The 16623-nt window shown below is 37.3% G+C and overlaps 1 protein-coding gene across 1 annotated transcript in view; it reads left to right on the top strand.

Annotated features, from left to right (window-relative positions):
- The first annotated feature begins 200 nt into the window (after positions 1–200).
- LOC104282431 (collagen alpha-1(XIX) chain-like) overlaps positions 201–16623 on the top strand; it is a 72761-nt gene continuing 56338 nt past the window's right edge. Inside the window, exons 1-3 of the mRNA XM_009880524.1 lie at positions 201–334; positions 8247–8321; positions 8820–8919. Coding sequence (XP_009878826.1) covers positions 241–334; positions 8247–8321; positions 8820–8919 — 269 coding nt within the window. The 5' untranslated portion in view covers positions 201–240. The remainder of the gene's footprint in view (positions 335–8246; positions 8322–8819; positions 8920–16623) is intronic.

The following is a 16623-nucleotide window of genomic DNA, read 5'->3' as shown; positions in this document are numbered from 1 at the left end:
TGTTACTTCTGAGTTTTGTAATTTATTTCTAAATTTACAGAAGTATTTTTTGTAACTCCTTAAAACAGATAAGTGGTACACTTTGCATGTGCTTAGCGACTCCTTTTCTTTACAGTCGAGAAATTCTTCTTGGTAGCTTTCTGATGAGATGAGGGGAAAAGAGTAAGAAGATATTGTTCTGAATATGATTATTTTCTGTTTCAGATTTGTAGCTGATTGTTCACATGTGTCCAGGGGGAGATGAAGTACGTTGGATCCTGCATAGTTTGGCTTTGTATGGCAGTCTTCCTCCTCCTTCCTGTTTCTACTTCTGTGGCTGTCAGTGACCAGACAGGTACTTCCATTTTTCTTGCTCATCACAGACCAAAGACATAAATCTCAGTACTCAACAAATTTGAACAAATAATGACAGCACGTGGAAAATAAGCTGTATAAGCAGATAAAATTATACAGGGTTGTTTTGTTGTTTTGTTTTTTTTTTCAATCTCTTTTTGTTTTGTTGTTTTGTTTTTTTTTTTCAATCTCTTGTTTTAAAAAGTCAAAGTTTGAAGCAGTTCCAAAGCAGCCTTTCTGCTTCCTGTGCTTGGAAGATCCGTGTTTGGAAGCAATTGTAGTTCCTCGGAGTTTTTGGTACTTTTTCAACTTGCTGTACAAACCAAGTTCCTAAATCAGAGCTTGCAAAACTTTTGTGAACAAAATCATGTGGCTTTATTAGAGCAGATCACTGACCATGTTGATCTAAACAACCTAATGCTCATGTTAACCTCACCTGAACTTAATCCCCAGACCAAGTCATACGTTTTCACAGATGTAGAGTTAGACAAAGCCTTGTGCCCAAGAAGATAGGGGAAAGGAATATAGCGATATTGTTTAACGTACAAGCTGTTACCCATCTTCTGCAAATTTTCTCATACTTCTCTGTTTTCTTCTCTCTCTTACTGTCCACATGTTGTCTAGCTCTCTCACTTAAACTCTACATTGACTCTCCAGAGTGTGGTAAATTCTGTCTTAAAAGCACATTGCGTGTGCTTGTACAATAAGGAACTGTCAGTTTCCTAGAACTGCTGAGCCTCAGCATGTAGCCCGACTTTCTAGACTTTTCCTACAGTTATTAGCAAGGAGACATGCTTGTTGCTATTTAACTAGAAATCAAGAGTTCTTTTTTGTGAATTCTTTTAGGAAATTATACTTATTTTTAGTAGTGCTGTTTTTCCAGAAACATGATAAAAGATAATATAAGCTATACATATATAAAAACTTTGAATCTGCATAACACATTTGAAATTCAGGCCCAAGAAATTTAAAAAGTCAATGATGAAGATAATAATCCTTTTATAACTTCTGGAAAAAAGAAAGAGTAATATTTAATAAATGATAAGTCTAATGCGTGGACTTTAACATAAGAACTATGTGTTGTGAAGAGTCTGAATTTAAGTCGAAGAGTTTTTTGCCTTATATTTTTAGGGCAGCAAGGCTAAGTGCTCGACTGATGAATTATTCTCAACCCCTGTGAGAGAGTGAGCCTACATCAGAGCTGTGCAATCATTCTCTTGAGCTGTCTGAAATAAGCCGAATCAGTTGTCTTTTCTGTTGTTGCTAGCTGGTGAACTGTAGATGGGCAGTTTTAAAACTGCTGAAGGTTCCCTAATGATGTAAATGAATAAATGTAAACTTCAAAAATTTTTAAAGAAATACCAGAAAGTCTCTTTTATATTCTATTTTTTCCCTCCCTAATGAAATGATGTCTTCGTAAAGGGTGAACCAGCTGTAGAAGAATGTGACAGATACACTGAACTGCTAATAAACAGTGTATCTGAACTTTATGTTCTGTCAGAAGTTTGTGGATAGGCAGCCAGCAGAGAAGTTGCAGTTCTCCTTAACTTGATTGCAGCAAATGGATCAAATATGGGTCAAATCGAACATCTGGGAAGAAGAGGAGAGATTGAACCTCTCCTGAGAAGAACTGACGGTGTGCCGTTGAGAGAGGCTTCTGCAGTTTGAGGTGATACAGGCAGATGGTGAGGAATGACAAGTAGATAGCTGCCAGCTTGAGCAGCTCTGGCGACAGCAGGGAGTAGGCTCAGAGTGAAGCCTCAAGTGGATAACAGGAAAGAGGCTATTCTAGAGACTGAAGGGATGGTTACCATCCAAAAAAGAAATACGAATTATAGAGCAGAAAGCAGGAGCTGAGAAAGAGCAGACCCTGTGATGGTGGAGCGGTACAGGGGCATCTGCAAACCTTTTGCTCATCTGCCCCGTCCAGCTGAACCGAGTACTCTGTGTTACAAAGTTGTCTTATTCTAGTTTGATAATTTGGATGCAGAGGAATCTCTTACAAATTAGAAATGTGCTCACTTCAAGAAGAGAGGAATATCTCACTTTATTAATAGTATTTATATATTTTTCTATTTTTTTTTTCTATTTCTGTTTCCTTCTTTCATTAACTGACTCTTTCTTGGACCTTTGTTCTCTCCCCTGTACCAGTTCTGTTTGGATCAGCATCTGTCCTAGGCAATCCTTTTGGTTTTCTTCCTTCAACAACAAATGCATAGCATTTATTTCTCACTGTGCTAATATGAAAGCATTTCCAGCAAAGCTCATTTAGATGGGTTCTTGGATTATTGCATTTATGTCCTGAAATTTCTCACCTGATCTACCTGAGTCTAAAGGAATGGCCTTCAAATGCTGGCAAAAGTGTAAATTTAGGTTAATTTGAAGCGGGTGGGGGGCAGACAGAAGTAGTGTGTTAGGGGAAACAAATCTCTTGTGCAAGAGAAAGGATTAACTTGTGTGCATCTGTAGGGAGAGCTTTCTGAGCTGGCATTCTGAGTGTACTTTGGGACTTATTCATTGGGTCAATATTGTAAAAAAATAAATACCAGTATTGGAAAAAAAATGTCAGAGAGTGCCAGAGTTTGCTGGATCTTCTCAGAGCAGTCCTCCTTAGGCTCGGAACATGTGCCAGTAACCATTAGATTCACATCAGGAATTTCTTTCAGTTCTCACTTGTCCAGAAGTTTTGATGTGCTAATCATTCATCAGAACGAAGCACTCACTTCTAATGACAGAATATAGCAAATCTGAGGGAGAAGGTTCAGGAGCTTTCCACAATCATGTTTTTGATCTGACATCAAGAATATTTTCTTCATGTTGTCAACTTATCTTTTTTTATTGTTGGGAACATTTGGTTTTGGAGCGTGGACATGAGCTCTTTCTGTAGTGACACATGAAGTTCTAATTTGATCATTACTGAATGCTTCATATTAAGAATATTAATACTTTGTCTCATTCCCAGATCATTGCTGCTTTTTCAACTTTCTTTTACAATTACTGTTTTTCAAAGTCACTTGCTAACCCATGAAAAATGTAGTATAAACAAAGTCCTGGGACTGTCAGGCATGGTGAATTTCCATTGCCTTTTGATGTGGAATGTGTTGTGAAAAGTATTGGCTCTAGATCATAATTTCAGATAGGCACTTTAACCCAAATACAGTGAGTGGTTTCAAGTACGCAAGTCGGTTCAGCTTTTTGGTTTTCATGTTTAGTACAGCTAGATACTTATCAAAATCAAGGTAACGGCTCTACAGTAACTCTCATATACAATGTATTCCTATTATTAATATTTAATTCTGAATATTTAAGGTAGGATCCACAAACTATTGTTAGCATTGCAGTGTTTAAGTGATGCTGCCATCCTTGGATTCCTTTACTTGTGGTTAAATACTAAGTCTTCTTGGGTAGTGAATAAGGAGCTTTAGGTATACATAAGAATGTGGTTCATGAAAGCCTACACGCTGTAGAAAGCCACTTCAGCTAGTGAGTAGTAAGTAGTACGTAAGAGAGACCCCAAACCACAAAGGGGAACATTCTCAGTTACACACACTCTTGCAATGTGAAGCCTGTAAACTAGACTAGCCTGTTTTTTCTTGTTATGGAAAGGCAGAGAAAGAAAAAAGCATCAACTCCTATGGCCAAGATACTCATCTGGGATATGAAGTCCTGTTTTTCACTGTCTGCTCTTCCTCATGGGAGAATCCAGTTCTCCAAGGTCTAGCATGAGCATCCTAATACTTGAACTCTGTTGGTATGAATTTCTTATTCCCGCCTGCCAAAGCTTTATGTTCTTTACATAACCGTCTAAATACTCACCAGACTTGGAGTTGACTTCTTTCCTATATCAACAAAATTGTAGATTCAGTCTCCTTCATTCCTCTTCCCATCCTTGTCTTAATTAACTAGTATATTGTAAGGTAATATGATGTGGCTTGCAGAGTAAAAAAAAAAGAAAACAAAAAAATCACATCTGATTTTCTGGTACGTCTATACATGTAGGAAATCTGAATTCTTGACCCTGTTTGAAATCAGGCCAGCTGGATTTGCTTATCATCAGTATGAATACCTTGGAGGAAGACTCGTTGGATGTCACTGCTGACACCTGCAGATGTGTCATACACTCTGAAGACATTCCCTACGCCTGTGTATCTAGGAAGCCTGATCCAGCAAGAGCATGAGACAAATCCCAGCTAATATGGGTTTCTGCCTGAAGCTTGAGTCCGACATAGGATGTGGGTATATGTTAGGTGGGGCTTTGCTGTTTGGCCCTGGTCATTTGGCCTGTCATGCTTGTTGCTGGAAACTTCAGTGCCCTTGCAATGTGCACATCAGTGGTGTTAGATGGCAGCTGAAAATTCCACCTGAATATAAAGTTTAGCTATAAAGCAGCAGATAGGTACTTGTAACGTGAATCTAGCCATTACAGGTTACACTCGATCTGGAGGAGCCAACAGTACTTAGTGGAAGCTACAGTTCCCAGTCAGGAAGTGCCCACAAGAGAAGTCTGTAAGAGTGAGACTGAAGCATGTACTGGAGTCTCCTCTGTCCTTGTTTGCACGGAAAGGAAAACCGGGCATGGGGCCTAGATGGAAGCTGCAGTGTGCTTCAACAGGTGCCCTGATCGTTCCAGGAATTCAGAACATGCCACTGCATGTTGCAGCTGATAAGTCCAGATGCAAAGCCATTGCTTTAATTTTGTTGCATAATGCTATTAGAAAAAAATTCTAAAAAAATTTCTTAGCATCTTATTGGAGAGACAGAAGATCAGTGGTCTTTGATATACCTGCTTGATTTGCATAAATACGTATTTTCAAAATTACTAGGTTGATTTTATGATAATAATCTCCTACATAGAGCTCATTAATTTCTACAGATTAAGGTCTGTAATTTGTCCTATGGATAGGTGATCTTATTAATTTATAGGTATATTAACTTCAGCTTTGACATCACCATTTTAATATGAATCGTGGACTTCAATCCAAACAGACCCAGTTTTATCAAATGCCAAGCAATCTCGTGTGTAAATGTAAGCTCGTTCTTTTTACTGCTTCATTAGTTTTGTAGTAAGGTATTCTAACAGGGCAGGAGGGCGCATGGTTTCCATGCCTGGATTAGCGGTAAGGGTTTGTCTTGTTCTTTTTCTTTCCTAAATGTCTTCATGTAGATCTTCAAATTCAGCTACCCGCAGGATGAACGGCTAAACTGTCTGTTTTGTCTCAGGCCAAAGTAAATTTAAAGATCTGCCAGCAGTACTCAAAATCTTTCAGGCTGACTTTTTGACTGTACAAACTGTAACTGTAGGAAAAATTTTCATCAATCTATAGCAATGAAAGTTGTCAGTCTTGGTATGGAGAGGTTTCGTTTTTAATTTTTAAAGTTTTGCTTTAGCCCTCTGGTAAAAAGAATAACGTTGGGCTAAAGGAGTGCATCAGCAGCATGAGATAGAAAAAAATTCATAGTAACCCTTTTGGTTCTTCTGGGGGTATGGAATGCAACCAAATAAGTAACATTTACATGGCCTGTCTATGCTGTGACTGTTATGCCCCTGATAAAAATAGGTCCACAGTCCAATCTGCTGCATGTGAGGAATCGTTGCTATCATCTGGATAACACAGAAATTAAGGCTTGAGCCTTTATTTGGACTTGGAAGAAAGTGGCTGAGGGGAATAAGCTAAAGTTCTCTAGTCTTTTGCCACTCAGCCCTCATGTAAGTTAATGCTGTAAAAAAAACCCAACAGTTGTGTCCCAGGTTCTCTAGAGCTTACCATGGCAGTTCAAGGTAAAATCAGCAATAAGTCATATCTGGCTGCTCTTATTATAAGTACTGTAAAGTAATTTAACCAAATCTAACATGTAGACTTAAGAAAAACTTCTGTCAGTGTATGCGTGCCATGCTATTGCAGCTTCAGCCGTAACAGGCTTCCTTTATGCCAACATATTTCTTGCTGCTTATCTCTGTGTAAATCTACCATAACCACATTCATTGTTCTATAGTGGCTATAGATAAAAGTCCATAGTTTAATAATCTGTATAAGTGATTGAAGGCAGAGGTTTGCAGACTAAAGGGTTATCTAAGGTGAACCTGTTTCTGGCCCATAGTGTGTATGCGTAAATCAAATGGTGTATTGAAATTGCTATGTTGGTATGTAATTCCAGTGAATGCTTTTCACACTACGTAAAAATCCCTGCAAAACAAAAATGATGAAAGATTTCATTTTGGTTTCAGAGGTTTCAACATGAATATTCTTTACAGTTCTGCATCTTTTCTGGGAATTTATAGCGGGAATTGCTGTTGTTTTTAATGCATATGTTTCATTTCATTTGTCATGAAACTTTAAGGTAAATACATGTATATACACATATTTATGTATGTATATGAAGGAAAGAAAGAATACATCGTCTTCGTGCCTTAGAAATAAATCAATTTACGATTGATGTTACTTGTAATTGTAGATTGCAATTTAGACATAAAGGACATGGAACTGGATGAATCCTATGGAAAAATATCTTCCATCCAGTCTGTTCTTTAAACAATTGACTCAGTTTTCATTAACCATGTTGCCAGGAGGCATCTTTATCTATATCTATATAATATCTATATCTATGTAATATCTTTATAATTTAGTTTCACTTTTACTGTTGGTTTTTTTTTTCCCAACCAGCTATTCTTAGTCCAGATCAAATACTGTAACACACTTAATAGAATTTAAGACTTTTGAAGGTTACTATGCTTTGTACATTACTGCAGAATGAATGATAAGTCTCACGTGCTTCAAGATTACACATACAGCTATTTTGAATGCCAACTTTCTGTCTGGATGCTCTTGGAAATCTTTAAATATAGATGATTTCCAGGTTAGTGGTAGGACATTCCTCCTTACTTTTTTTATTGAACTAACACTTCAGAAGGCCCCTTGACCTTCACTGTTCAGCAGCTTCTGAATTGTTCAGCCATCCTTTTAGTTGCGTCAGTGCAGCATGTAGCTCTGTGCTCGATAAGCGCATGGGACAAATCTTGCTTGGCATCTTCTGTTTGATAGTTTTATTAGGGTTTAGAAGGGCTATTTGCAAAGTTTGTTAAAGAAAGAGCCCTATTGCTGGTCCATGCACAAAAGTGACATTTCTCTGTATTTTCTTCTTAAAAGTGTGTATTCTTGTGTATATTTGGAAAAAAAGAAAAGAAAGGACTTTATGCAAGATACTGCATATTAATAATACGGTGTTTGATCTAAGTGTTCAGTTAGATTTAACCTTTGAATTTACCATGTTATAGACTTTAGAACATTCTGCTTGTTTACCTAAATACCTTGGTTCAGACTTAATCAACTGTAAAGCTGCCTAATTTTCAACCATTTTTTTTCAAAATATAAGTATTGCTTACATTGTTTTTTATATCATATGATTATATCCTTGTTAATCCACATTTTGAAATTACTGTTCACTGAAGTAACAATAGATTATTGTGATAGTAATCAAGCATTTATGCTTTATTGTTTCATGTTCATTAACAGGGGAAAAAGAAATTTTTCTAATATTATAGCCAGAAACACAAAAAAACCACCCATAGAACAGATGTTATTGCTTTATAGAGTATAGTAGATGGAAAGAGCTTGGTAAGAATTTAGTGGTTTTTTTTCTGGTTATATTGTTCATGTCAGCTTTAATCATAAACAGCTGAATTAAAACGTGATAAGATTTGTATCTGCTTATAATATTAGAAGTGTAGTATGAAATCTCAAATATCATTGCTCTTATTTAGATTTTGTAATTTGGTTTATTGCTGTTTTTCATATCTTAAAGAAACAAAAAGCAACATTCCTGTTAATACTACTATCACTGTCATGATAGTTTGTGCTGATTAATTTTTCATTGATAAAATTTTATGATAGATACTAAACTGTATTCTCTTGAAGGTGCCGTGTGTCCTTTAATGAAAACGGTTGTTCATCATCTCAAACAAATCAACAGAGACAGTCTTGGTGTTTCAGGTAAATGGCTGAGTTAATACGGATATCTAAATTAATTGGCTATCAGCGCATGTAATCATAGTCCAACTGAAGCTGGTTGTAAAACTGAAAGGACAGTACAGAATGCCACCCCCATGCTCCAAAAGCTGCTGTTGTTTTTTGGGAATGTGGGGTTAAAATCAGAACGTGTTGTTCTTGGAAAGTATTGGTTCAAGTTCTGCAGCCACACTCATTTCCGTTGTTTTTCCCAAACATACTTCACTCTTATCAGTTCAGATGATAAAAGGAAATAACAAATGCATTTCTCAGGTTGCAAAGTCATCTACTGAGTTAATTTCGCACTGATAGTTTCTCTGTCGATTAAATGAATATTGGAAGTTTCTCGGACTTGAAGTACTGGTTTTCAAAATAGCTTGTCAGTCTGTACTCTGAAAGTCACCAAGCATGCTAAAAGTCAGTATTTGCCTCCATTTTTTAAATTCCATTAAATAAACTAAATCATTGTATCGTATTTCACAGGGTTTGATCTGGCAGAAAGCTTTTCTTTGAGGCAAACGTCTTGTGGAGGGGAAAAAGTCTGTTTTAAACTGGGAAGTGCACCTCTGGTCAGAGACACAAAGTAAGTAAGATACTACTTTCATCCTAAGTGTTTAAAAGGCGGAGCTCAGACAAAATGCTACTAATGAACTGAAACACTGAGTGGTGTATCCAACGGATGCCACAGAAAGACAAATATGTCTGTTTCCAGGCATTTTCACCTGTAAGAGTTTTTTCTTCCAGTAGCATTTTGATTCAGGTGTGATTTTCTTATGGAATCTGGAAGTATCTAGATAGAAAGTTAGTTGTGAATATGTTTTTCTCAGATTCTGATACTGAAAACTCTACTGTTTATATGTAAATATTTATAAAACAAAGGAAACAAAGAACTTCCATGGTATGACAAGTATTATACTAATCTTCCCTCAGTGAAACTGGCTGTCCTCTCTCTCATTGCTGCTGGCAGGATTGAAAAGAGAGAGTGAGTCGCCATTTCCTTAAATGCTATATTTTCTTTTTTTTTTTTTTTTTCCCCAGTGGAATTGGCATCTTGCCTTTGAGCAGCAACAGAATGGTGGGCACTCAGTGTAGAGGTGAAACTAGGCAGCATCCTATTCCTATACAGAGTGGGATGAAAGGCAGAGACTGCGTGACAAAATCAAAAGGAAGGTGAAAGAGAGTAAGGCACAATGGGATGGGTTTAAGTTTTCATGGGGACAAGGAAATGGCAAGAAGCAGTAAGGAATGTAGTTTCAAGTTGCCTGTGCTCAGTGGAGAGAGAGAGGATCATCTCGGAGCTTCTTGCTTGAGATGTGCTCTGAGTCATGGGACTGTGGTTTCTGTACAGCATGTTCTTGTGATGATGAGGGAAGCAACTGTATTCCCATGTCTTCAGGTTGGGTATTCTCTGTTGCAAGAGGTCTGGCTCCAGCTTGCCTAGGGAAAAAATACACCCAGCCTTCGGACTTCCCCTTTGGTTGGGTCCTGGGCAGAGCCAAGAGGGGCTGTGGGTAACGTGAGGCCAGGGGGGAGGGAGAGGAGAGGAATCAGTGGCACCCAGACACAAAATCAAGTGATCTACAGGAGAGGAGAATTATTAAAGAAATAGGACCTTAATATTCTAGATTGCTAGAATTAAGTTTTTCTGAAGTATTAGGTACTGCAAATGCTAATTTTTTATGCTTGAGTAATCCTGTACATTGTTAAAGTGATTACTGCCTTTTTTTTTTCTAAATAACTTGAACATTTGGTGTTGAAGGAAAAATTACTAGATGGAATTACTTGACACAGAGACCACTCTATTTTTACTAGAGCCTTCCCAGTATTATCAAGATTGTCTTTAGAAGAGGACCAGGTAAAATTAGGTGCCACCCGTATGTGTCTTTGCTAAAAATATTTTGAAAGTTTGTCAGTAAAAAAAATTTTAAATCCATTATTTATTTTACAGATTTTTACAGCTTTTTTTTTTTTTTTTCTGTATGGGAATTTGAGGGAAATGTGAGACAATAGAAGAGTAGAAAATCAAGGCAAAACCAAAAAATGTGGGGCAATTTTCCTTTAGGAATAAGAAGCTAAGTAGTGTTTTGTGCGCAGTGAAACGCATAGTGCAGGCTGACTTTATTCTGAAACTGTAAGAAAATCAATGGCAAAAATGGAGTGAGATGATCTAGAGATGGGAAGAGGGTGAGTTATTTGAAATTCATATTACTTCAAGGGAAAATTCATGATTCAAAAGGATTGATTTCTAAGAAATCAGTATTTTTGGAATGGGCGTGACAGGTGATTTTGAGGTTGAAAAATGTCAAGCTTTTTTCCTAGTTTTTATTAGTAGGCCTGAGTACTAATGTCTGTGCTTTATTTATTTTCTTCTTTTACAAACAGTTTATTAGTGAAGGCAGTGAAAATGAGGCATTCATGTCATGGCTGATAGCTGTGGCTTAGCAAAGCCTTAATTCTTAGCAGTTGCAAGGAAAATACTTAGACAGAATATGACTTTTTTGGTTTTTAACTGGGAGAGAAATTTAACATTTCTCTTTTTTCTATATTTTATCCGTTCAGCTTTTTTTGAGGGAGGATGACTCTGAGACAAAAATGGCTAGATTTCCTTAATTTCCAGTGTAACTTGGGCAGGGAGTAAAAAATTTCAGTAAAGGGTAAACCTGCAAGGCAGGTGGTTCAGATTTAATGGTCTCTTGCTTCTCACGTTCTTCTCCCCCCCTGTTATTTTGTTCTGTGTATCCTCATTAAAGAAAAACTAAAGAGAAAATTCTTTCAGGTTTTCCCTAAAAATATGCATATCTAATGGATGAAAACTGTAGCTCGATGAAGCAACTGAGATGATTATTAATAAAATCCATAACAGTGCCAATGTATGAATAAAGTTAGGCTGAAAATTAATAACACATTCTTGATGTTAATAACGTACAAGATAAGCTTTTCTGTTTGCTTGCTGTGGACATAAATAGTACGTCTTACGTTCAGCTCCCTGAATGCAGAATTTCCATTAAATCCTAGCTGTTCTTGGAGTTAGCCTTGCTCGTGCTTTTTTAACCATTCTTCACAGGAAATACACGTCATAATTAAGAACAGAATTTTTTTTTTTATTCCATATATTGAATATATAATAGCTTTCTGTTGTTGAGATAACACTTCAGACAAGATTTTTAAAAAATTGTTTAAAGTATTTTTGATAGTCTTCTGAACTTCTGAGTTGTTTTTTAAAAATAAGGGCAGAGGGCAGTTAGGAGCACAAAGTCGGGTTTGGACATGGTAAGGTTACAATGAAAGATAGTCAGGAACTCAGATATCTGTCATCATAATCTTATAATTTACTTTATCACAGTTATCCATGTACAGTATCTTGTAATATATTATTTTTATCTAAATTTCCTTCTCTTACATTATATCAGATTGTGTGGTTCCAGACCCCTTGCATCGTTAGAGGCACGAAGGTTTTGAGGATCCTTCTGCCTCAGAAAATATCTTAGCAGACGTGGTGTGCAGTAAGCAGCAGAACAGTGTTTGTTATCCATCCTGCAGGAAACTGAGAGTATCTGATTAAGCTGACTAGCAAGTATCAAGTAACTTGGCACATCTCTTCTTGCATTTCATTCATTCAGTCGTAGTGTGGGTAATAGAAAGCTATGCTGTGCCATTTTTCTTGTGTGATGCCATTTTGGTTTTTTTCAATGGACATGGAGTAGTGTTGCACCTATTTATATGTTGTAAATAATTTACAATGCAGTGTCAGCTTGGGAAATTGATTATGTCTATTTATGTTGGATTTCAGTTATATATCTTACCTTTATCTCTTCTTGTGAGGCAGTTCTGTACGTGTTTTCTCTTGTGATAGAAGGTGCTTAGCTTTTCCTATGCTCCACATAAATGGATATTAAATATTAATTTAATTCAAATCTATTATAGTTTTCAGGATCAAAGAGTGATTTTAAAATTAAAATACTATGAGTTATTACATAGTTATTTAATAGAAGTTATTCCTGAGCAAAGTAGTATAATTGAGCCTCTGAATCCTGAAGAAATCACAGTAAAATACAGTTATGCAGATAATCTAATTTTATAGTCATAATAACAGTAATTGTATAATGTTTTATTTCGTTAAATGCATTATGGAATCACATTTTTTTATCTAGTTTAACACGTACTGCCTATGCAGTGTATTCCAGTTTGGCACAGAGCTTGCTGACAAAAGCAGCGCAGGGCTCTCTGCTGATAGCAACTGCTTTAGGTCTGCCAGCAGTATTCAGTACTTCTGGATGTGAGGCCTTTTAGGCTAATCTTTGTTCTTTAGTTGCCTTAGAGTAAATAGCAATATGCTGAAATAATTCCACTCTCCTTCTCTAAAGATGCATCAGATGTCAGTTGTTCCTCATTCTCACTTTTCTGGGTTGCTGGTGGGCCATTTTTCTTCTCCTGAAAGCGCCAATAAAGGAAATAGTAAGTTGATTTCGTCTGAGTTTCAGAATGCTTTTGAAATGGATGTTTATGATTAGCAAATCTTAATGGCGCAGTCATGGCTTTCTTATTTTGCAGTTTGTTTGGCTTGACAAAACATATTAATTTACTGAAGAGATTATCGTAGCTGGCTGTTAAATGATCTCAGAGCTACAGCAGTTGGGATTACTCTCACGACTTCTTTAGGAATTCTTCCCCTTTCGGTGTAAGATACTGCAGAAGAGCTCGGATTTTGACTGTATTTGGAGTACCGAGCTCCATCAGCAGTGTTGTCACTGCTGCCAGGAGAGCTGTGGCTGTGGCTTGGGCCATATTTCAGAGAAAGTGTTTCACCCCCTCGTGATGTCTAGTTACTGGATGCAGAAATACTCTTCCCGCTTCTGTCGGCATATTCCAGGCTTGAGGATTCTTTCTGCTAAGAACAGAAATTGATGATGGAAGAATATTTATGGGGGTTTGTTTGGTTTGGTTTCGTATTTTGTTGTTTTGTGGTGTTGTTTTTCTTTTATGCTAACCTCTTTAATCGCAGAAAATGCATAGATAATTGCATTTCCTAGAGCACATCAAACGAGACAGTTTCCATGCTCAGCCTTTTCATAGCTAACAATTGGCTCCCCAAAGGCACTGATCTCTGGGTGGCTTTGCTCTGGTTCTCTGGTTGTATCTGCTGAGTCTTCTTTCTTCACCAAAATAATAAATACCAAGATCCTTGCATGTGACGCCAGCTGTCAGCGAATGTCCACGTGGGCATGACTTCTGACTAGCTTTGTAGGTGGCATGTGTTTTGGGTGGTGGAGGCAGGTTTAGCAGTCTTCCTGAAAAGTATTATTAAGATATATATTAAGAAGTTGTATACCTATTTTGTAACTGCAGTATAGAATGGGTAGACGTGAACTTCACCGGTTTCCAAAAGATTTCATCGAAAACTTTTACAACACTGAAAATGGCAGTGGCGTGACGCCCCTCTTTGGAGGCAGTAGTTACCATTATGCTAACCAGCTTTTATCTGTGCTTACACAAAGTCCTGCTAGCCTTTGGTCTATTAAAATATTAGATAGTTATGTAAGAAACCACCTCTCCCTTCCTATATCGCATATTTATTTGAGGTCATTTGAGCTGTTGGAGCCAACAATGCTAAGACTGAAATGTCTGGTATTTTGGTTGCAGGGTATTTTCAAGAAAAGGGCCTTGTCTCTGGAATTTGCTTCCTGAGTGTGGGAGCCTGAATTTAGTGCAAATCCTGATGCTTTCCTCAGGTCTTTCAAAGTAGTGGATCAGAAGCTGCAGTGATACAATCTTTCTTTTTCTGATTCTGGTTGAAAGGTACTGAAACTGCATACTTTGTGTTTATTTCCAGAAACTTGAAAACTTACTGCATTTTATAAATTTAAAAACAAGGATAATACAGGGATTACTGTTGAAAGAACAAATTGGAGCTGTACCTACCAATTATTTTATTTCATAACTAAGGAGAAAACCGGGGCCTCTTACCATGAAAAATGATAGGACAATGCTGCTTTTAAAGACTGAAAACATGTGAATGTCTTTTTCTGCGTATTTGGGCTTGTTTCTACTTGATAATTTATAAGAAACACACCAAGATCTTTTTATAAAATTTAAAATTCAGACATTAGCTGATTTTAAATGCTATATTGGGCTTGAATCATCCTATAATTTTAACATGCCATTTACTGTGCAGAAAGAATTGGGAAAGCAAAAGTAACAAAAGATAGGTGGCAAAATGGAAGAGTAGATATAAAAATGTATAGTACTCACTTTGAAAGCAGACGGTGAGGGAACAGAGAGCAGAAAACCCATTTTAATTATTCCACTGGCTGTGGCAGCTCTGAATTCTTTGATTTCTGGTGTGTTTCCCAGACATTAGAGCACATAACGCGGCAGCATTGTACCAGTTCAATGGGTAAGACAATGCTGGATGAAGCGAACTGTTTCTTTGCCATTTTAACCCCAACAATGTTCTTGCGGTAAAGCACTTGCAGATAAAGGGAAAGATTTCTTTTGGGAGATACGTACTTTAAGGGCACAGGTCCACAATGAGAGTGTGCAGGAGACCAGCAGTGTTTGTGTGGGTCCCCCGTGTGCCTCATGGTTCACGGTGAAAATTAAGGCAGGCAATAAGCAAATCACAGAAGCACTGCATGAACAAATAATAAAGGCAGTTTACTTTCCCTACTTTAAAAGCTTTCCTATACTTGAAAAACATTGCAGTTCAGATTAGTGTTATTTTTTCCTGCTGCCTTAGTTTAAAAGGAGAAATCTGTCCAGCCAAGATTATTATTTGGAAGACAACAAAATGAGGAGTTCGGTTTCACAGCACTACTCTCAGCCTCATCTCACTTCTTCCACATCAGCGTTAGCTTCTCTGGTCAGCAAGGCTGGTGGCTGATCCCCATAGCTGGGTGATCTCCAGCAATCACCGCGGGGAAGGGGCATCAACGTGCTGCTGGGGTGGGGGGCAGCAAACTCTGAAACTGCACCTTCAGTTTAATGGTTTAACCTGCCCTGTGGAGAACACAGTCTTCCTGAAAAATATTATTAAGATATATATTAAGAAGTTGTATACCTATTTTGTAACTGCAGTATAGAATGGGTAGACGTGAACTTCACCGGTTTCCAAAAGATTTCATCGAAAACTTTTACAACACTGAAAATGGCAGTGGCGTGACGCCCCTCTTTGGAGGCAGTAGTTACCATTATGCTAACCAGCTTTTATCTGTGCTTACACAAAGTCCTGCTAGCCTTTGGTCTATTAAAATATTAGATAGTTATGTAAGAAACCACCTCTCCCTTCCTATATCGCATATTTATTTGAGGTCATTTGAGCTGTTGGAGCCAACAATGCTAAGACTGAAATGTCTGGTATTTTGGTTGCAGGGTATTTTCAAGAAAAGGGCCTTGTCTCTGGAATTTGCTTCCTGAGTGTGGGAGCCTGAATTTAGTGCAAATCCTGATGCTTTCCTCAGGTCTTTCAAAGTAGTGGATCAGAAGCTGCAGTGATACAATCTTTCTTTTTCTGATTCTGGTTGAAAGGTACTGAAACTGCATACTTTGTGTTTATTTCCAGAAACTTGAAAACTTACTGCATTTTATAAATTAAAAACAAGGATAATACAGGGATTACTGTTGAAAGAACAAATTGGAGCTGTACCTACCAATTATTTTATTTCATAACTAAGGAGAAAACCGGGGCCTCTTACCATGAAAAATGATAGGACAATGCTGCTTTTAAAGACTGAAAACACGTGAATGTCTTTTTCTGCGTATTTGGGCTTGTTTCTACTTGATAATTTATAAGAAACACACCAAGATCTTTTTATAAAATTTAAAATTCAGACATTAGCTGATTTTAAATGCTATATTGGGCTTGAATCATCCTATAATTTTAACATGCCATTTACTGTGCAGAAAGAATTGGGAAAGCAAAAGTAACAAAAGATAGGTGGCAAAATGGAAGAGTAGATATAAAAATGTATAGTACTCACTTTGAAAGCAGACGGTGAGGGAACAGAGAGCAGAAAACCCATTTTAATTATTCCACTGGCTGTGGCAGCTCTGAATTCTTTGATTTCTGGTGTGTTTCCCAGACATTAGAGCACATAACGCGGCAGCATTGTACCAGTTCAATGGGTAAGACAATGCTGGATGAAGCGAACTGTTTCTTTGCCATTTTAACCCCAACAATGTTCTTGCGGTAAAGCACTTGCAGATAAAGGGAAAGCGCTTTTTTTTTCCCTACTTTAAAAGCTTTCCTATACTTGAAAAACATTGCAGTTCAGATTAGTGTTATTTTTTC

This window comes from Charadrius vociferus, unplaced genomic scaffold (assembly GCF_000708025.1).
Source record: "Charadrius vociferus isolate BGI_N301 unplaced genomic scaffold, ASM70802v2 scaffold513, whole genome shotgun sequence".
Taxonomy (NCBI): domain Eukaryota; kingdom Metazoa; phylum Chordata; class Aves; order Charadriiformes; family Charadriidae; genus Charadrius; species Charadrius vociferus.
This window is presented reverse-complemented; position numbering and strand designations above follow the sequence as displayed.